Source organism: Meira miltonrushii, assembly GCF_003144205.1.
Source record: "Meira miltonrushii strain MCA 3882 unplaced genomic scaffold FA14scaffold_4, whole genome shotgun sequence".
NCBI classification, from domain to species: domain Eukaryota; kingdom Fungi; phylum Basidiomycota; class Exobasidiomycetes; order Exobasidiales; family Brachybasidiaceae; genus Meira; species Meira miltonrushii.
Window position 1 is genome coordinate 1,459,987 of NW_020289946.1, and position 21,523 is coordinate 1,481,509.

Sequence of the window (21,523 nt, forward strand, 5' to 3'; positions counted from 1 at the left end):
GAAGTAAATCTGGTGCATCCACCATAACGCCTTCAACTGTTTTGGAAGGACATCAAGAAGAGAAAGCAAGGTCCAGCAATGAATTACCGGCATTCTCCAGATTGCAAAGGACAAATACCGATGGAAGTGGTCAAGGTACGCCAGGAGGAGGAGATTCGGTGAGCAATCATAGCATGTCTTCGCTCAATGCAACACAGGGATCCACAGGGCAAAATAGCCATTCTTCCTCTACTGGCACGCTTGGAAAAGAAGAAGGCCCAACGTCCAATGTTTCAAGACTTGCCAGTGCATTTGAGAGTGGCAATTCTGCTCCTCGTAAATCTTCAACGTTTGGAAGTAGGTTCAGATCGGTGACTGGTCAATCGAGTGGTGGCGGAATGAGTACGAGTAAGAGTGCAAATTCGTTACAAGAAGATCCAATAGCGGAAGCAAAAGTGATTACGCCCACTTTGGCTTCCACAAAACAGATGAACAATGTAGGCGCAGGATTACATTCGCCAACATTATCGACGGGAGCTGCATCTTCCATTCAAACGTCTTCAAAGACTGCTTCTGGCGGTGGTGCAGGAGGCACGACGAGTGGTGGAAGTCGAAAACGATTGGATGCTGGACAATTGAATCCGAAAGATATTAAAGCATTGCATGGTATATTTGCTTGATCCAGACTTTCTTTTGCTTCTTTCTTTCAATCATGTATACATACTTTACACACACACAAACATTTGAATTTCATCATTCATCATGATACATCCATTCATCCGCGGAAAGAGGTATTCGGGACTCTGTTCGGGTAGAGATCGCCCGATTTGTTATAAAGAAGATTCTTTCTAATGTTCTAGACACAAAATAACAGAAGTGTTCTCTCTGTGGCTTGACGTCCCGATTCAATTATCTTCGTTGCTAGCCGCCCTGGAACCTGCATGCATGGAAAAACAAACAAACAAATTCCGAGCGAGCAAGCTTAACGAGTAGGGCAGGCTTACAGCGGCAATCTGCGCGTTAGGAATAGTGCAGTGGCTCACGCGGGACTTTTATTGCACAAAGTGTTGTTTCACCGAAGAAGAAAACAGAAAAAAAGAGTCTAGAGTTGAGGCGCTAAAATTTGACTTGACATTTGACAGCTTTTTAATTTGTTTGTGTGTACAGTGCGTGCCTGTCTCAGAAGAAGATTTGCTTCTTTCTTTTTTCTTTTCCTTCCTTTGACGCTGTCCCTGCTTGTGCTTTTTGTTTGTTTGTTTGTTTGTATGCACAACAAACCTGCAAGAACCATTGTCATTCTAGAACTCATTTCATTGACCGACATGGAGCCTGAATGCTTGTCATCGACCCTTGTTCATCATGAACGAATCTTGCATCGTACCATTGATTCATTCATGCATACAAACATTTCTGAGACAGTTTCTGTCAATCACCGAGTCGGGATTCTTCCATCTCAAAACCAATCCAGCATGAGACGGATGCTTTCCTACCGTATAAAAGATGACATACTCTCACGCGTTTGGCAGAAAGATAAACCCACTTTCTTCTCCTTCCTCCAATCTTTCCCTCCAAGATGGTAGCTTTTGGAGAAATGCGTTTGCTCAATCAACCTTTGCTGGTTGGTTTGCTAGTCACTGTACTTTTAAGTGATGTCACTCTTTCAAAGCCTACAACTCGAGGCATGCAAAAGAAAAGACAATCTGCAAATATGACACCGATCAACTCTTGTCCAAACGGTAACAATGGTACAATAATTGCAAACAACTTAGGCTATTCACTTTGCTATCAATCACAATACGACGTTCCCAGTCTGCAATGGCCTGTGGTTGCAGACGATGCTGCTTGCGCTCTTCTTTGTTCAAACACAAACGGTTGCACAACTGCCGTTTTCGATAGAGCACACGGAAATTGCAACATCAAAGGCAATCCTGATGCAAGCTCATACAATTTCTTGTATGATACTCGATTTGATGCTATTCGTCTTGCTTATACGCCATCACAAGGAGCAAGTGTGAATGGACAATGCCCTTTTGGCGGTTATAATTATGTTAACGCAACAGGATCAATCTTTAACATTTGTCCATTGACAGATTATCCAGTCAACAGTTTACAAGTTATTCCAAATGTTCAAAGTGCAACCGCTTGTGCTGCTTTGTGCACTGCAAACAATAACAACTGCAAGAATGCCGTCTTTGATCATCAATACAATTATTGTCATATCAAAGGATCTCTTGCTGCAAATGCGCCATGGAAAGTTAACACACAATTTGATACGATCAGATTGGTATATACCCCACAAAGCGGAAAAAACGTCGGCTCAACATGTCCTTTTGGAGGTTACAGATTCATCGGCACAGACGGTGCTGTGTATTCTGTTTGCCCAGATTCAGATTACCCTGTTAATAGTCTTCAAGTGATTCCAAACATTCAAAGTGCAACCGCTTGCGCTGCTTTGTGTACTGCAAACAATAACAACTGCAAGAATGCCGTCTTTGATCATCAATACAATTACTGTCATATCAAGGGAACATTGAGTAATACCGCTCCTTGGAAGATCAGTGCTCAATTCGACACCATTCAAATGATCTCTGCTCCACCTTCATCATCACCAGCAACAACGCAAGCTGCAGCAACTTCCACATCTACTACCGCTACCTCAACGTCCACTTCTACCACATCTTCAGCTGCATCTACTTACACAGTCGTGAACGATGCTCCCATTAATGGACCGTGCCCCCAAGGTGCCACTTCATACACTGCAAAGAATAATGTTGTCTATACCCTTTGTCCAAATTCCAACTATGATGCTGGTAATTTGGCAAATATTGCAGCAAAAGATATTCAAACATGTGCAGAAATTTGCAGTACTACACCAGGATGCTACAATGTGGTTTATGAACCAGGAACTTGTCATATCAAAGGTGCACCTTATCAGCCCAATTTAAAGGCTAGCAATTATTACTCAACGGTCACTGCTACAAACACGACTGCAAACAATAAAGCTTTGGCATCTCTTAATGGTCAATGGGGTAATGTGATCCCGCTAGATGTGAACCCGGTAGCAGCTTACTTGGTACCTGCTTATCCAACCGTGAAAGAATTCCTTTCGTTTGCTTCTTGGAGTCCATCAACATTTGGAGGTCCAGCAAATTATCAAACTGCATTTGCAAGCTTTGATATTACTTCAAACACTCAAGGTGAATTCACAGTCGCAAACACTCAACACAACATGTTCTGCCCCGGAATGAATTCTTTACCCGACGGTAGATTGATTATCGATGGAGGTGATACCGATCAAGCAGTAACTCTTTATGATCCTTTTGCAAACACTTTCACACGTGCTGCCAATATGACGATGGGCAGAGGTTATCAATCTTCTGTCCTTTTGTCAAACGGTAAAACGTTTACAATCGGTGGTTCATTCACGGGTGGTATTGGAGGTCAAGATGGCGTACCAATGAAAGATGGTGAAGTTTACGATTCTACTACAAATCAATGGTCACCTTTATCGGGAGCTTTGGTTCAACCGATGTTAACAACATACGATAATGCAGGTGCATGGAGAACGGATAATCATGCTTGGTTGTTCGCTTGGTCAGGTGGATCTGTATTCCAAGCAGGCCCCAGTAAGAATATGAATTGGTATAGCACAGCCGGATCAGGTGGCGTTCAAAGTGCAGGCGTACGAAACAGTAACAATGATCAAATGTGCGGTATTAGTGTAATGTACGATAACGGCAAGATTCTTTCAACGGGAGGTGCACAAAGTTATTCTGATAATAACGCATTGAATGTTGCTCATTTGATCACTTTGAACGGTGTCAATGCTTCTCCAACCGTTGAACAAGTTCAAAGTATGAACTATGCACGTTCTTTCCATAATGCCATTGTTCTTCCAAATGGTCAAATCTTTATCGCAGGAGGTCAATCGTATGCAGAAGTATTTACCGATGTTCAAAGTGTTTTGCAAGCTGAAATCTTTGATCCAACAACAAAGACGTTCACAACTGTTGCACCTGCATCCATCCCGCGTAATTATCATTCAAGCACTGTGCTTTTACCTGATGGTCGTGTGATGAGCGGAGGTGGTGGTCTTTGCTATGTGGGAGGAAATTGCAATAATGCAAATCATCAAGATATTCAATTCTATACACCTCCTTACCTCTTCGATTCGAATGGAAACCTTCGTTCTCGTCCAACGGTCAACTCCATCACCTCCAGTCAACAACAAGCCGAGAAAGTTCGAGTCAATCCGGGTGGAACATTGACAGTCAACTTGAGTTCAGCTTCCGGCTTAACACATGTTTTGGTACGAATGGGATCTTCTACCCATTCAATCGATACCGATCAACGTCGTATCCCTCTCACTGTACAAAACACTTCCGGCAATACAGTCACGCTTGCAATTCCCAACGATAATGGTATCGTACCTCCAGGTTTCTGGTATTACTTTGCCGTTGCTTCAAATGGTGTTCATAGCATCGGTCTTACGGTCAATGTCTTGACCGCTTAAACACCTTCTTTTGTCATAATCGTATATCCAAAATTTCACTTGAATCGATAATATTGCTCAATATCTTTTCGCCATTATAGATCCAGTCTCTCGCTTGCTATATTTTCCTTACGATCAGGCGCATCGTGTGACTGCTGCGCCGATATCTTTTTCTGGAAGTGCATGGAAGCAAGCAATTATTAGTGGCTTGAGTTATACTGTCGCTATTGATCAGCAAAGCTGATGTGTTAAGCTGATTGGGGTCACACGGTACTTGAAAAGATGATGTTTTGGGTGCTCCGTGCACTCTTGATTACGCTTACATGACAATGCCGGAACGGCATGATCATATGTATAAGCTATATTTAGTTCTTTCATTCTTTCTTTTAATTATAATCACCACTCTTTTCTTGAAAGAGGCTTATACGCTTATATTCTAGGCGCGGCGAGTCGAAAGTTTGATCATCAAGATGAGATAAAATACCTTCTTTTATCGTAGACAAATATTTGAGACTTCATTCGACTTGGTGATACTCTACCATGTCTTTTCGCTCACTAGAATATAGAAATGAGGTTGCATTATTACGACTTTCGTTTGCCGTCGGGTATATAGTCATCATCACATCCAGTAGTAGGACCTCAGCTCAATAAAAATATGATTTGTGCTACAAATGTATACAAAATGACCAATTTCATCTAATCAGATAACCAAATGTTTAACCGCTAATGGTTTACGGTACCATTTCTCTTCGTCTTGCCATGCCTGTTTGACAGAAATTTCTTCTTCCACATCAACGGTATCTAAGATGTCAAAGTTTCTTGCAGTCGTAAAGTCCATTTCGGATGCTTTGATGAATTTTGTCTTGTGATAGAATTTCCATCCAAGGAAGATGAAAGCAGTGACTGGGATACCGATGTAATTTGTGATAAAGTTACGATAATCGAATACAGGCCAGAAAACGTTGAAACCTTTGAAGAACAAGACAAGCGAGGTAACGAATAGGGCAATATACGATCCATACGGTTGAAGAGGTGCGGCGTATGGTAAAGTTTTGCGCGAAATACCTTGAGCACGCAAACCTGCCATGAAACGAATATGTGTAACCAGAATTCCCCACCATGCGATTCCTCCAAAGATTGTGACGGTATTTGTCAAATAGGTGAACGTCGTTGCACCACCTGAACTTGCATTTAAGAAAGCTAAAGCGCAGAACAAAGAGCAAATTGACAAGCACACATATGGAACACCCCATCTGTTGGTACGTTGCAGGAATTTGGAAAATGGTGTGTAGCCATCTCTTGCGAGGCCGAACAAGGTTCGCGAAGCCACAAAAAGATCGGAGTTACTCGCAGAGAGTGTGAAAACCAATAATGCAGCGTTCACAACTGAAGGCAAAGCATTAATGTTGGCGCTTTTGATGGCCAAAACGAAAGGGGAAGCTGCAGCGGTTTTTGCTGCTTTTCCTTTGACGACCAATCCTGGATTCTGCGGTGAGACCAACATTCCGATCACAATCACACCACCGATGTAAAAGATCAAAATACGGTAAATAACCATCTTGATTGCACGAGGCAGGGCTCTTCTTGGGTTTGCAGTTTCTCCGGCTGTGACACCGACCAATTCACTGCCCAAATACGCAAACATTGCGGATGTTAACGTACTCCAAACTCCTAAGAAACGGCCGAGAGCGCCTTGCTCTTTATACTCGACAAAAGCTCTTCCTTGTGTCCAATAACGAAAGCCAATTCGTTCGTTGGATGGATTGCCGCCCAATGAAATGATAAAGCCACCCAAGATAATCGCTGTCAAGATGACAATCTTTGCGAACGACATCCAGTATTCAAAGTGTCCGAAAAAACGCACGCCGCAAAAATTTGATACAATAATGAAAACCGTGAAAATTGCGATGAAGATTGAACCTGAAAGATCTGGTCTCCAATAAGAGATCAGCAATGCTGATGCATTCGTCTGGTTAGGCACGATCAGTAAGTACTTAAAAAGGTAGTGTTCTTGGTGCCCTGTGCGCTCGCACATGACCACGCCAAAGGCGTGGTCATGTGTATATAATTTGTAATTACTCTCATTTCTCTTCTTTGTTCAATACATCCATCATCTCTTTCTTTTGTGCGCAACGTTCGACCTGCGGTCGAACGTTGTGAATTCATATCCTTTGTGCCACAGGCACAAAGAATAGTAGGAATATCCTAGAGCAACTCCAGCTGCCGGATCGACATATCTTCCAGCCGTCCCTGTGAACCCCGCTAAAGGAAGGAAGGAGATAACTTCTCCCAAAGCCGTAATAACCACCCAACAAACGGCACCCATAGCTAAGTAACCGATTAAAAGCCCCGCAGGTCCTCCTTGAGCCAATGCTGTCCCACTTGCGATTATCAATCCTGTTCCAATCGAGCCACCGATTGCAATCATACTGATCTGTTTCTCGCTTAAAGCTCTATGAAGATTCTCCTTCTGACCTGAATCATCTATGATTCCTCCATGTTTTTTGTCTTTTGCTTGTCCTTCTAGATCCATTGGAGTTGTACGGCTTTCGATCAAGTCTAAATCACCTGCTTTCTTCTCATCTGGACTTCCAGAGTGAGAAGAAGCGGACCTCTGTTCGTCCTGAGATCTGGTGATGGAATTCGCCATTTTGACTGTTGTGAAACCTTCTGAGGTCCTTTTTGGGACAATGAGGGTGGTAAAGAAGAGGACCTCAGTGTTTGGGAATGAAGGTGGTAAAAGAGAAAGAGTGGGGTTAATTCTTGTTCTGATTATAAGTTATTTGCTCTTATGCATGAACGAAGAAGTAAGACAGGCCATATTTGACAGGAAGAAGAAGAAGAGGAAGAGTGGTCAGGTACGAAATAAGAGACAAGATAAGCAAGTTCATGCATATCATTTCTCTTTCTCTTCAATTCGTCCCTGCATTGCGTGATCAACAATTTATTCTAAAATTGTTAGCAAATGGCGCGGAGAATGAAGAAGGAAAAAATGATACCGATATTACGCCTTACTTTTGCATTTTTTCCAATATCCGAGATTCGCTAGCGTCTTTTTTTTTTATTTTCCTGCGTTCATATTCACCGCTTTTAACTGGCAGACTTTTACGCAGTGCAGCGCAGCGCATCACAACGCCACAGCTTTTCGGGCAAATCGTTGTATCTTCTTGCGAATGAGGAGAACGGAATAGATCAAATCCGAATCCGTTCCTAGCAGCTGTAATCTCATTCATGCTTTTCTGATGTCAAAGGAACAATGAATACGTTTATCCCCTACACACATAAAGACAGCAAGAAAAGTCGTGGGGAAGTGACTGTCTTGGCATTACCAAGTATGCATGGTTATAATTCAGCCTCCCTCTCCCTTGGTTGCAGAACCGTAAACTTGCCTATCTTTGCGTACATACTCTTATTGTGTTGTTATCCATATGTATGCAAAAGTTACTACACGGACACACGACAATGTCCCATTAACCGAACCGAACGTCTATCTTGAAAAAAAGTCTTGGCATTTCATTTTTGTACGGCGAATTGACCGTCTTGGCTCTTAAAGTTTGACAGCCAAGGAACGCGACTTAACCTTGAAATCTTTTCGTGGGGGAAAGTGGCGTAAATTTAGTGCTTTTTTGTCAATCGGTTCTTCGGTTTCTTAAGCGCGGCGGGTAGACCGTTTGCTTATCTATCAAACTTACAGAGACACACAACTTGATTGATAGGTAACCATCTATTATAATTTTCTTCATCGTCATAGGAAACAGAGAAATATGAAAAAGAAGGATGTTGTACGTGAGATAAATGCCCAATGTGTAAGGAAAAGAGAAGAGAAAAAACAGGTAATAAAATTTATGTACAAAAAAGTAGTTGGTAGACTTGTTGCTATGCTTTGAAATCAAGCAAATTCAGCAATCTTGTCAAGTGTCAATTGAAGCGTTCGCAATCCCAAAAGATTACCTGCGACAACAGTTTGAACCATAGCAACATTGAAATTGATCGGTTCCAAGAAACAGTTTGGTCGTTTGCCAATCTCATTGACGACTTCACATAACGCTTGATCACTCAATCCAACACGGGCAGCATTGCAAGCAACCATTCCGTAATCGGATCGTCCTTGTTCATCACGTTTAACGGCACGTTGCATGGTCAATCCACGCAAGAAGACGATATCAACCAAATCAGTGATTTGCAAAGTGTGACTGATGGCAGCATATTCTCCCAAAGAGTGACCACAGAATGGTGCATCTTCCACAATCAATCCACGTCTCTGCATATCACGGAAAGCAGACAATTCTGTCAAGACCAAAGCAGGTTGGGTGAAATGGGTAGCGTTCAGCAATCCAGATGGATGTTGGAATGTGTAGCTTTGAGAACTGGAGTTCACTTCGGGGAACAATGGCATTGGTTTTGTAACGCCATTTTCATCCGTTGATTCGTACGTCATAGACATGTATCTATCACGAATTGCCAACCCACGAACACCACCAAAGTGAACAGTCTTGCTCAATGGATTCTTGGTCACAATCTCCAAGATAGAAACACCCAATGTTTCACGCATGTGAGCATCTGCTTCATCCCACAATGCACGGGCAACTTCACTGGAGTTGTAAAGATCCATTCCCATACCAACCGATTGACTTCCTTGACCGGTAAAGACATAAACGGTTGGTGGTTGGGCAACTTCTGATTTACCTTCCAACACCTTTTCTCCATTCTGGTTGAAAGTTTGTACTTGAATGACCTTGTTTCCGTTGTGCATAGCAATGTGACGCAATTTGACTTGCAATTCATCACCAGGCGACACCATACCAACAAACGATGCTTCGAATGACAAGCATCTTTCTGGATGTCCTTCAGCGGCAATATCTTCGACGAATCTACGTGTTGCTGCTGATGAGAACATTCCATGCGTGATTGTACTTGGCAATGAGGCAAACTGACTGAAGTATGGGTTGACGTGAATAGGGTTGAAATCTCCTGAAACGTTGGAATAAGGTTCATTGGTAGCTGGTGCCTTGAATGATGCTGATGTTCCAGGTGTGATGAGTGAGTAACCATTCTCCAATGGAACAGGTCCAGTTGAACTTCCACCAATACGCTTGATGTATTCAACAACAGGATTACCGTGACTGACAGAATCAGCAGAGTAATTGATCTCTCCAACTGCCTTCAAATCATCACGGAAATCACGAACGTAGGCTGTACCTGTGACATCCACAGAAGAGAATGAACTGTTGTCCTTGAAGCGAACATCGCTGGAAACATGAATTTCCAAGTTTGTCTTTGGCTTCAAAGTCTCTTCATCAGAAGTCCATGCGAACCATTCCTTGGCCAAAAGAACGGAAACATCTGCAGCGCTTTGCAATTGAACCTTGTAGTCCTCAGAAACGGTCTCGAAGCAATTCTCAAAGTCATTGAATCTTCCACGGAAGAAGAAGCTGGAGACCACTTCCATCACTGGCTTGAACTCTTCAGAGTCTTCATCCTTGCGCATGACGACACCACGAACAGCAACTGATTTACCAGTTTCGGAAATTTTGATGCTTTGGACATTAGCAACTGCACGGCAGATATCACCTGCACGCAAAGGAGAGGCCTTATCCACCATCTTGAATGCATTGCTCAAATGTACCAATCGCAAAAGATCAGCATCCGTACTTGCAATCAAGGCTTGCATGATTCCTTGCCAGCCAGCAACCATGGCAAAGTCCATTGGTGCTTTACCGCGCAAATGGAATGCTTCACTACGGTTTTCAACAATTTGGCAGAATCGAATGATGGCATCAGAGTCCAATTTGGCAACAGGACTGATGTGTTCGCGGCGAGTGGCCAAAACCTCCTTTGTGGGCATATCTGCATGGAACCACAAGCGCCAGTAGAAGTCCTTGATGCGATCGTTGCGACCTTCCATGATCTCGTGAATGAGAGCAAATGGTTGATCAGGGCGGTAGTTGAATTGCAACAAGAGTGGAACTGCTTCGCCTTGGCGTTCCTCAGACATTGTCACGTCAATACGTGGAGAGGATGGATCTTTGACAATCTCGACAGCTTTGAATGAAGAATCGTGGTGACCGAAAGAACGTGCAGCTCCTTTGACCACCATACGAACGGGTTGTCCATTCTCAGCGTAAGAGATCTCAACAGTTTGTCCCTTGCGTGGTGTCAACATGCGAGAGATTGGATTGTCAGCGTATGAACGACCTTGAACGATTGAAACAGATCGTAGCAAAGCACGTAACCAGGTTGGCTTGGAGCCAGCCAAGATCTCAAGCCAATCATTGGTGGATGGAACACTTTGACGAATGTGGAAAGCACGACTGTTGGCACTTGTGCTAGTAGCAACATTGTGACGTGCCAATACAGCAGCAGCTTCCAGACTTGGTGCTGTCTTGCTCAAGTATTCGACGGAAGGAACATTGGCTTCATCATTGTTGTAGTAACGCTCCAACAGTCTCTTGATCAATCCTTTCTCAATGTTGCCCATGATTTGACCAACAGGTTCATTGACAATCTTGGAATGCTTTGCAGCAACAGGACCTTGCAAGATACAGACACGTTGAGGATCTTGGTCAAAAACGGCATCCAAATCTTCTGAGAACCAAAGTGAGTCGCGCTTGAAGAATACTGGGAAATTCTCATCCAAGACAGGAATGAATGGAACTGGCTTTTGACCTGGTCTGCTGCACATTTGAATAAAGTAGCTAACATCCTCAGCTGCTAGCCAGATCTTGCGACCATCCTTGTATTCATCAAAGAATTTCTCGATAAATGCAAGTGGCTCTTTGTCCAAGACGGAGAAGTTTTGGAGCATCGATAATTTTTCACCACCAGTGTGGATACCTGCAAATCGTTCTTCGCATCGGCGCATCCAATCACCAACAAGGTTACGTAGTGAAACATCGATCCAACGTGTTTGATGAGCAACAAACAAGAGACGAACAAGACGAAGTGTAACCTCTTCGTATGTCATTTCTGAAAGATCTTGAGCAGCGCTACCATCACGGTGAGCAGGGAACCATGGCTTTTGGAAATCAGCATTGAGACGTTTGATCAAGTAGTCCTTTTTCTCACGCATCCAAGCCAATTGCTTGTCCTTCTTGAGTGTGAACAAATTCTTGTCCAACTCTTGCCACAATTTGATACCACGAGTAGCAATCTTGTGGATTGGCTCACCCAATTCAGAAGTCACGGTCAAAATACCACCGGTGACACGATCATAAGATGCTTCCCATTCTTTGTCATCAACACCGGGTGCGTCAACAATGAGTTGCTTGATGGCATCACTGGTATGTGCTTCTTTGGCAGTCATAATACGAGAGGCCAACATAACACCATCGAAAGGCATAGGTTGAGCACCAAATGGAATACTCCAGTCACCACAGAAGTAAGGCCAGAAGTCTTCATCGCTTCCGAAACCTGATCCGGCAACAAGTGCGATATTGCTGTATTTACGGATCATACTGTATGTTGGCAAGATCAATTGATGGAAATCTTCTGCACTGTGATGTCCACCTGCACGACCACCAGTAACTTGACAAATGATGTTCATTGTTGGATTGGCAGCTGCAATATTGCAAACTTGACGAATACCATCCGTGCTTCCTGGCTTGAACGTGACGTGTTCGATACCTGCATCCCGCAAACCGTCCAACATGGTCTTTGCAGCTTCCGTTGAAGGAACACCAGCAGCAACAGTGAAACCGTTGAGTGGGAATCCCTCACGACGCATTTCAAGCCATTGAGGGTATTGGAAGCTCCATTGACGTTGATTGATGTACAAACAGTTGAGTGTTAATGGTTGACCTGGTTCGGTAAGGCTTTGAATCTCTTCAACACGCTTGCGCAAGATGTGAGGACGAATTTGACCACCACCTGCCAATTCGATGTGATATCCGGCATTGGCAACGGCTGCATTGATTCCAGCTTGAACAGTGCTTGGTGTCATACCACCAATCACAACTGGTGGCTTGCCTAACATACGTGCAGCAGGAGTGTCGATCTTGATCTCTCCGGTATGCGTCTTGACCAATCGAGGCATGAAGTCTTGTGCCCAAATCTTCTCACGTTTGTATTCTACAGTGTCGTACAATTCAGCGCTCTTGGGGTGAACACCGCTAACAATAATTGTACGAACACCACGACCTTCAAGGTTGCGTGCAGTAAGACCACCAATACCAGACAAGCCACCAGTACCAAAGTCAATGCAAGCAGTTGTCTTCTCGCTGACATCGGTTGCTTTGTCCCAGTGGATTGGCTGCGTGAAGATTTGATCACAAATGCTCTTGACGATGGATCCATCCTTAGCGGTATCGTATTTGCTCATATCGGATCCATCAAAGGTGTTGCGGACGCTTGCGTACAAGTCGGATGGTTTCCATGCATCTCCATCTGCACCTTTGTAGTCAAGTTGAACGACTTTTTCTGTTGCACCTTGAAGGTAACTTGAGTGATATGGAACGCCAACAGGAAGGAAACGCATGTTGAATACAGGCTTGCGCTTTCCGAATGGAACTCGTGTTTGATCGACACCTTGCTCTGCACGTTTGGCACGCAAGTTGCCAACCAAACCGAAAAGGGAACGAGGTGGTCCAGTAACGATAAAGTTGCGTGGTCCGTTGAAAAGAGATATATCCACTTTGAGACCCTCACCCAAGTGTGTGTTGGTAGCCTTGATGAATTTCTCGAGAGCAGGTTGGGTAAGACCAGTGACCGATAACATCGGTGTGGGCTCTCCTTCACCTCCTTCAATGGCATCGTTGATCAAAGCAGGTTCGATTGTCAATTCTGGGAAACTTTCTTGACCACGTTTACCAATGTGGAAGAGCAATCGCAGTGCTTTAGATGTGTTTTCACGGAAACTTTCGTTAGAATCACTGGTGGCCAAGACAAGGGCAGAAATGATACCTTGACTGTGACCTGTAGCACCTGCAATGCGTTTGCGGAAATCTCCAGGTGTGAGACCGCAAGAACGGCAAGAAGCGTAGTATTGTGTCAATTGTGTCAAACCGATCAAAGGAAGACTTAGCGGAACACTGGCAAGGTATGATGTGGCAGGACGCGGCTTGCTGCCTGACAGCCATCCGACAACGTCAAGACCCATGAGATAGTAGCTTGAAAAGCCTTGTGTGTTTGCTTCTTCAGCCAATGATTCAAGTTGGGCAGTGGCAGTTTCTAGCAATGGAAGAACAAGAGGACGGTAGGTATCATAGAGTGCTTGCAATTCGTTGAAATAGACTTCATTGTTTCCTTGACCACCGAAAAGAGCAAAGACTTGCGCTTCACTTTTGTCAACTGCATTGAACAAAGCTGGCAGAGTAATGCCGGGCGAGGCGACACCAGCAGTCTCGAGCAAGGTGAATGCTTCATAGAACGAACGCAGAACAGATGTTCTAACGTCAATATCAAGGGAAGCAGTCAGTTTGTGAATGTCTGTGTGCTCGCCCAAGAATTGCTTGTTAAAGTAGTTCCATGTGCATTCCAATACCTTGCTCTCATAATTGGATTTTGCCAGTTTTCCTTCCAATTTTGCGGACAAGAAGCCCATGAATTTGGCAGTCAGGATAATTCTAGCTTCTGTTGCACGTTGTTTGCGCTTTGCCTGTAGACGAGCTGCTTGTTCTGCATCCTGTTCTTCGTCATCTTCCACTTGCTGTGCGGCAGGTTCTTCTTTGTTGTCCAAAACTTCACGTTCTGCATCATTCTGCAGGCTTGATAAAGCACGGTGGAATTCATCACGTAGAATGACAGCTGCGATCCATGCTTCATAAGGTGTGACAGGAACAGGAATACGGACTTGGGTATTTGCTGTGCTCAATTGAATGGGTCTACGAGCATCTCCACTGCTTGGACTTGCCATTGCTGAAGATGAGCTGCTATATACATCCACATAGCTGTCATCAGAGAAGGCACGAGCCTCAGCGGGTAATTTGGGTTGTGTTGTCATCTTGTTGTAATCAAGGTATTTAATGGGTTGCTGGCCACATCAATTTTTGCAGGAGGAGTTGAAAGTCTTCTGCAATGAAATGTTTGTTCGGTGTGACCTTTAGGGGATAATGTGACTACAAATTCGCACAAAAAAGACAAAGAAGTGCTGAAGATGATGGTGAATGAGAAAGACAAGATGATAAAGATAACGGCTGGATATGATTTCGTTAAGTTTCCAAATACGCTTTGTCCACCAACCATCAAAAAATTCCCCAATGATCCGCTAATTCGAACGAATACATGCACGGGTAATACAAAACTTCTTAAGCGTGTATAGAAGTTAATACAAATGTTGAGATTCGCTCAAAGGACAGACACACAATCGGATCTATTCCATGCGTATGCCCTTCACTGAACCCCATCACACAGTGCTAAACACACACTGAGCAATTCCGATTTCGCAATTTTACCGGAGAAGACTACTGTCTATAGAGGCAACACAACAACATCAACCATATGCGTAATGAAATACATACACAACAACACTGTGTTCGTGTGCTTTGTTTGTGGAGAACAACCTTAAAAATCGGCTATGCCGCTAATTCAAACCAATGCATAGAGCTTGAAGCCACATCCGAATACTGTTATTGTGCCTGTTCCTTGTTTTTCTTTCCTTAAAATCAAAAAATCTCCCAAAAATTTCTCAAAAAAATTCTCGCGTCTAGGGTCCGTGCGATTCTACCCCAACCGCGTTTTGTTCGGAAGTTGGCTGGTGATACTCTTTTGGGCCCCAAAGTTCTTTTTTGAGGTTGTGTGTTGGTTGTTAGACAACCTTGTAATATTATTATCATTAATGCTTTATCCCGCGGTAATGAATACTAATACACTTTCGGTGCCTTCTCATTGTCTGCTTTGCCTCTATCCCGTGCTCCCAAAGTTTCCCTCACTGTGCACGCTCCATCAAATCTTTGTGACAGATTCCAACTTTGATGATACCATAGAAAGAACCTTGACTCCCATCACCATCTCTCTACTTTGCTTGCTATCCTATCTTGGATAAACAAGCAACTCATCATGTCTGTCCTACAAAAAGCAGATCCGGCTAAGCTTCGTGAGAAGTTGGCCGAGATCGTAGATGCTTCGTATTCCGTTGCTAAGGAAGAAGCAGCTAAAGGTCGTATCGAACCAAAACGTGGAAAGGCCACAATTCCATTGCCTGGTATCGATGTACCTTTCCATTCAAGTGTTTTGAGAGGAGGTGTAGCTGAATTCCGCTCTTACCTCTCTAAGCGTGTTGGTGCAATCAAACCAAGAACATTGGTAGGCAAATATATCCCAAACTTGACTGCAAAACCCTTCCAACTCACAAAAGAATACACTGAATTAACCTATGAAGCAACCCGCTTTGGCTCCACCCGTTTGGCTAAAATTCTTCGTAATTGGGAGAAGGATGGCTGGGGAACGCCGGACAAAGAGCAAGAATTGTGTCGTACTCTTTTGATCGAATTGTTGGCATATCAATTTGCCAGCTGTGTTCGTTGGATTGAGACACAAGATGTTTTCTTTGAGGAACCTTTTTCATTCGAACGTTTGGTTGAATTCGGCCCTAGTCCTACTTTAGTCGGAATGGCAAGCAGAACACACAAGATCAAATATGCCGGTCAAGATCAAGCACAAGGCAAACGTCGTGTGATGTTGTGTCACTCGAAGGATCAAGAGCCTCTCTACTACTCTTATGCGGACATGGAAGACGATTCAGCAGAAGCTGGACCATCATCACAACCAGACACAACACCTGCCCCTGCGGCCGCAGCTCCCGCTCCTGCTGCTGCTGCCCCTGCACCCGCTGCCGCACCATCTGGTGGCGCAGCAGCAGCAGATGTACCAGATGCACCTCTCAACGCATTCGATGTCGTTCGCTGCATTTTGGCACAAAAGCTCAAGAAGCCTCTCTCAGATATCACACCATCCAAGAGTATTAAAGATCTCGTTGGCGGTAAGAGTGTGATGGCAAATGAAATTCAAGCCGACCTATTACAAGAATTCGGCAGTATGCCCGAACGTGGAGAAGAACTACCAGTCGAAGAATTGGGAGCATCTCTCAACTCTGGCTACAGTGGAACTATGGGCAAATACACTTCTGGACTTGTTACCCGTATGGTTGGTAGTAAATTGCCAGGTAGCTTCAACATGGCTGCTACAAAGGCTTATCTCCAAAAGACTTGGGGCTTGGGTCCTGGACGAACAGAATCCGTTTTGCTCTTCGGTATTGTTCAAGAACCCGCCAAACGTCTTGGTGGCGATCCTGAAGCAAAAGCATGGCTCGACTCCGCCGTTCAAGCCTACGCTTCTTCTGCAGGCTTGCAATTAAGCCAAGCTGGAGCTGGTGGAGGCGGCGGCGGTGGCGGTGGTGGTGCAACCATCAGCAGTGAAGAATTGGAGAAACTTGAATCTCGTCACAATGACCACGCTCGTCGTCAAATTCAAATCTTGGAACGCTATATCGGTATTGATGGTCGTCAAGCAGGTCGTTTGGCAGAATCAATCCAACAAGAGGTCCAAGAATTACGCGATCAATTGGACGAAATCTCTGCAGAACATGGAGAAGCTTATACAAAGGCCATCTTGCCTCGATTTGATGCTCGTAAGGCAAGAAACTTTGCAAGTTACTGGAATTGGTCTCGTCAAGATGCTTTGTTGATGTGGTGCGATATCCTCGCTGGTCGCTTGACTGCTGTTGACCGTGAAGTTGCACGTAAATCACTCACACTCATGTCGCGTGCCGATGAAACCTTGCTGGGTTTGATGGAATACACAATCGGTGCCGTTGACCCTGAAGAAGGACCAACATATGCATTGGCCAAAGAATTTGGTCAAATGTTGATCGACAACTGTCGTGAAGCATTGAGTCAACCTGCTACGTTCAAGGAAGTGTACGCTCCTACTGCTCCTCACACAGTTGTCGACGGTAAAGGTAACATTATCTACACAGAAGAGAAGCGTGTCGGCGTTCGCAAGATGGAGGCATACGTCAAAGAGATGGCTGCCGGTACTCGTGCCGGACCTCAAGTAGACATCGATGCCGCGCGTGAACAAATGTCCCGTCTATGGACTTTGATCAAGAACGAGCCCACTGTTTCACGTTTCAACAAGAGCACAATCAAGTCTATCTATGGAGAAATTTTCAAGAGTCTTGGTCCAACTGCCAACCCACGCAGCCGTATCAATGCCCAACGTCAACGTACTCGTCGATTGAGCTCCAACGTTCGCGCATTGCCTGTTGATCTTTCAGTCAATGTCGATTCTGATCGTCAACCTCATTTGCAAATCAAACGTCGTGTTGGTACCGACTTTGTTGTCAGCCAAAAGTTGACAAAGGTCTACTTGACAATCTTGGAAGACATTGCCAAGAATGGTGTCACTTTCAAGGGTCAAAATGTTTTGATCACAGGTGCAGGTCGTGGAAGTATTGCATTGGAAGTTGCTCGCGGTCTTTTGGCTGGTGGTGCTCGTGTGATTATCACAACAAGCTCATACAGCCGTAAGCAAGTGTCCTTCTACCAATCTCTTTACCAATCTGTTGGTGCCAAATCATCTCAATTGACAATCGTTCCTTGGAACGCTGCTTCCAAACGTGACACAGAAGCTTTGGTTAACTACATCTACGAAGATTTGGCTTTGGACTTGGACAGCATTGTTCCATTTGCTGCTATTCCTGATGCCGGTAGCTTCGATACGATCAGTGACAAGAGTGAAGTGGCTCATCGTGCTATGTTGACCAACCTTGTTCGCTTGCTGGGTTACATTAAAGCAGCCAAGGAAAGTCGAGGCTTCCGTACACGTCCTACCGTCTGCATCAATCCTTTGTCACCTAATCGTGGTCAAATGGGTGGAGGTGGTCTATACTCTGAGAGCAAGGTTGCTTTGGAAACATTGGCAAACCGTTCAGTCAGTGAAGGCTGGTCTGAATACATCAGTATTACAGGATGCATTATCGGTTGGGTGCGTGGAACTGGATTGATGGATTCCAACAACGCTGTTGCAGAAGAAATCGAAAAGCAAGGTATGCGTACCTTCTCTTCCATTGAAATGGGTTTCAATCTTTTGGGATGCTTGCACCCTGTCATGACTGCTACCGCACAAGTTGAACCGATCGTGGCTGATTTGTCCGGTGGTTTCACTCGTGTACCTGATCTTGCTACACGTTTGGCTGCTATCCGTACCAAGGTGTACGATGAAGCCGCTCGTCGTCGTGCAATCTCTCTTGAACAATCTGCCGATTTCAAGGTTATCAAGGGAGCAGCCGCCGAAGCATTACATCAAACAGTCAAGGTTGAACCTCGTGCCAACTTCCGTTGGGAATTCCCCAAACTTGATCAACGTGAGGATATCGTACGTATGGCTTCTCCAAATGCAAACATTGATTTGGAAAAGACTTTGGTCATCACTGGTTTCGCTGAAGTTGGTCCTTGGGGTTCTTCTCGTACTCGTTGGGAGATGGAAGCTTATGGTCACTTCACCATCGAAGGATGTATCGAAATGGCATGGATGATGGGTATGATTCGCTTTGTGGATGGTAAACTCAAGAACGGAAAGCAATACGTTGGTTGGGTTGATGCCAAGTCTGAAGAAACAGTCACTGATGCACAGGTCAAGACACGCTATGAAGAAGAAATCTTGGCTCACTCTGGTGTTCGTCTTGTCGAACCTGAATTGTTCCGCGGCTACGATCCTCAACGCAAGGGATATGTTCAAGAAGTTGAAATCCAACATGACTTGGAACCTTTGGATGTTTCTCTTGAAGAAGGTGCCAAGTACAAGCTGGAGCACGGAGAACGTGTTGACGTTTGGCCATCACCAAATGGCGGATCTTTCGTCCAATTCAAGAAGGGAGCACGTATCCATATCCCAATGGCCATCAAATTCACACGTGCAGTTTCTGGACAAATTCCCACCGGTTGGCACGCTGGCCGTTTCGGTATCCCAGAAGATTTGCAAAACATCGATCGTACATCTTTGTGGGCACTTGTCTGTGTTACTGAAGCTTTGGCAATGTCAGGTGTCACTGATCCTTATGAGTTGTACAAATACGCTCACGTTAGCGAGGTTGGTGTTTCAATCGGTAGCGGTATGGGTGGTCAACAATCATTATCTGCCATGTTCCGTGATCGTCGTCAAAACATGGATGTCCAAAAGGACATCTTGCAAGAGACTTTCATCAACACTGTTGCCGGTTGGTGTAACTTGTTGTTGATGAGTTCAAGTGGTCCAATTTTGTCCGTTGTTGGTGCATGTGCTACTGCTTTGCAATCCATGGCAGTTGCATCTGAAGCAATCTTATCAGGCAAAGCCAAATTCATGCTCGTCGGTGGTAATGATGATTTGAGCGAAGAAGGTGCAACTGAATTCGCCAACATGGGAGCCACCATGTCAAGCACAGAAGATAGCTTGGCAGGTCGTGAGCCAAGTGAAATGAGTCGTCCAATGACCACAACACGTGGTGGTTTCATGGAATCTCAAGGTGGAGCCGTTCAATGTGTTTGCACAGCTGCATTCGCTATCGAAGCCGGTTTGCCCATTCAAGCCGTTGTTGCCCACGTCTCTACACACACTGATAAGCAAGGTCGCTCCATTCCTGCTCCTGGTCACGGTGTCTTGAGTTCAGCTGAACCTCTTCGTCGTACTATGGAACAATGGGGTTTGACAGGAGACTCTATTGGTGTCATCAGCATGCACGGAACTTCAACAAAGGCAAACGACAAGAACGAAAGTCATGTGTACCATCAACTGATGAAGTACTTGGGACGTACTCCTTGCAATGCTGTTCCTGCGATCGCACAAAAATGGTTGTGTGGTCACGCAAAAGGTGGTGCAGCTGGTTGGGCAATGAACGGATTGATTCAATCTATTCAAACTGCTACCGTTCCAGGTAACCGTAACGCAGATGATATCAGTCCAGAATTGCGTGACTTCAGTTATCTGTTGTATGCCTCTCAAACGATCAAACGTCCTGCTCGTGAATTGCACGTCGGTCTCTTGACCAGTTTCGGTTTCGGTCAAGTTGGTGGTATTGCCATGGTTTTGCATCCGAACCACGTTTTGGCTCACTTGACTGCTGATCAATTGGCAGTCTATGCTGGCAAACGTTCTGGACGTCAATCCAAGACATATGCCAAGATGCACTCTGCTTTGACACGTAACGACTTGGTTCAAGTCAAGGATGCTGCTCCATACACCAATGAGTTGGAAGACAAGGTCTTGTTGAACCTGAACGCCCGTGCAGTTGAACACAATGGTTCGTATGCATTCCGTGAACCATTGGCAGCTCCTCCCAGCAAGACAAGCAGCGTCAGATTGGCAAAGAGTGCTGAAGCAAAGACACAAGAGAAGAAGTTGTCGGATATGATGGTTCATGTGGCTGGAATCGGAATCGATTGCGAAAGCGTTTCAAGTTTCCCAGCAGACAATGAAAACTTTATCGCAAAGAATTTCACTGAAGCTGAAATTGCACATTGCAAATCTCAACCTGATGCTCGGGCTTCATTCTGTGGCAAATTCTGTGCAAAAGAAGCCGTTTTCAAATCGATGGGAATTGCATCTCGTGGAATTGCAGCACCGATGAACGAGATTGAAGTCGTTTCCGATTCTCAAACAGGAGCACCACAAGTTCGTTTGGCTGATTCGATCAAACAACACTTGCCAAGCACATTTGATTTGAGTTCAGTCAAATTCCTCGTCAGTATTAGCCACAACGATGACTTGGCCGTTGCCATCGCTCATCGTGTTCCCGCCTAGATAGATTTTGTTGGACTTTGTATATATTTTTGTCATGTTACCTATTCTTTTGATCAATATCATCGTCAGATCCTTTTATCGGAGGCTGTTCTGTGTTTGACAAGAAGCGTTGGGGCTTGATGGTCGGGGCATGAAGTCTGCGTATCTGTCTGACAACATAAAGTTTACTGAACCGTTGGATGATAGCTTTTTTCCTCCCACTCGTCTTAGAGTGACTCAAAATGAGAAAGTTGTTATCTTTCTTGTACCTCTGGACGACTTGCATTATATGTGTGAGAGCATTAGACTGGAAAAGTACGCAAGCAAAAGGGGGGAAATCCAAAACCAACAATGCATCAC

At 44.6% G+C, this 21,523-nt stretch overlaps 4 protein-coding genes across 4 annotated transcripts; 2 read left to right on the top strand and 2 right to left on the bottom strand.

The window, feature by feature from the left end:
• Positions 1–2,560: 2,560 nt before the first annotated feature.
• On the top strand, positions 2,561–4,690 carry FA14DRAFT_149815 (galactose oxidase; the record flags this gene model as incomplete). Its single annotated transcript, XM_025497409.1, has 1 exon — positions 2,561–4,690. The coding sequence occupies one exon, from the start codon at positions 2,561–2,563 to the stop codon at positions 4,490–4,492; it is 1,932 nt and encodes a 643-aa protein (XP_025353353.1). The 3' UTR covers positions 4,493–4,690.
• Positions 4,691–5,171: 481 nt separating this feature from the next.
• FA14DRAFT_165651 (uncharacterized protein) lies at positions 5,172–7,121 on the bottom strand (the record flags this gene model as incomplete). The annotated part of the gene is made up of 4 exons (XM_025499971.1): positions 5,172–5,234; positions 5,268–6,464; positions 6,687–6,946; positions 7,040–7,121. The coding sequence occupies 4 exons, from the start codon at positions 7,119–7,121 to the stop codon at positions 5,172–5,174; spliced, it is 1,602 nt and encodes a 533-aa protein (XP_025353354.1).
• Positions 7,122–8,204: 1,083 nt separating this feature from the next.
• FA14DRAFT_162201 (uncharacterized protein) lies at positions 8,205–14,590 on the bottom strand. The gene has a single exon (XM_025499474.1). The coding sequence runs from the start codon at positions 14,406–14,408 to the stop codon at positions 8,361–8,363; it is 6,048 nt and encodes a 2,015-aa protein (XP_025353355.1). The 5' UTR covers positions 14,409–14,590; the 3' UTR covers positions 8,205–8,360.
• A 704-nt stretch (positions 14,591–15,294) lies between these two features.
• On the top strand, positions 15,295–21,184 carry FA14DRAFT_149822 (uncharacterized protein; the record flags this gene model as incomplete). Its single annotated transcript, XM_025497410.1, has 2 exons — positions 15,295–20,699; positions 20,763–21,184. Exons 1-2 carry the CDS (start codon positions 15,464–15,466, stop codon positions 21,182–21,184), a joined length of 5,658 nt encoding a protein of 1,885 aa, XP_025353356.1. The 5' UTR covers positions 15,295–15,463.
• Positions 21,185–21,523: the final 339 nt, after the last annotated feature.

Excerpts from the sequence above, each read along its gene's own strand:
- FA14DRAFT_162201 (XM_025499474.1), bottom strand. The coding sequence starts at position 14,408 with ATGACAACACAACCCAAATTACCCGCTGAGGCTCGTGCCTTCTCTGAT.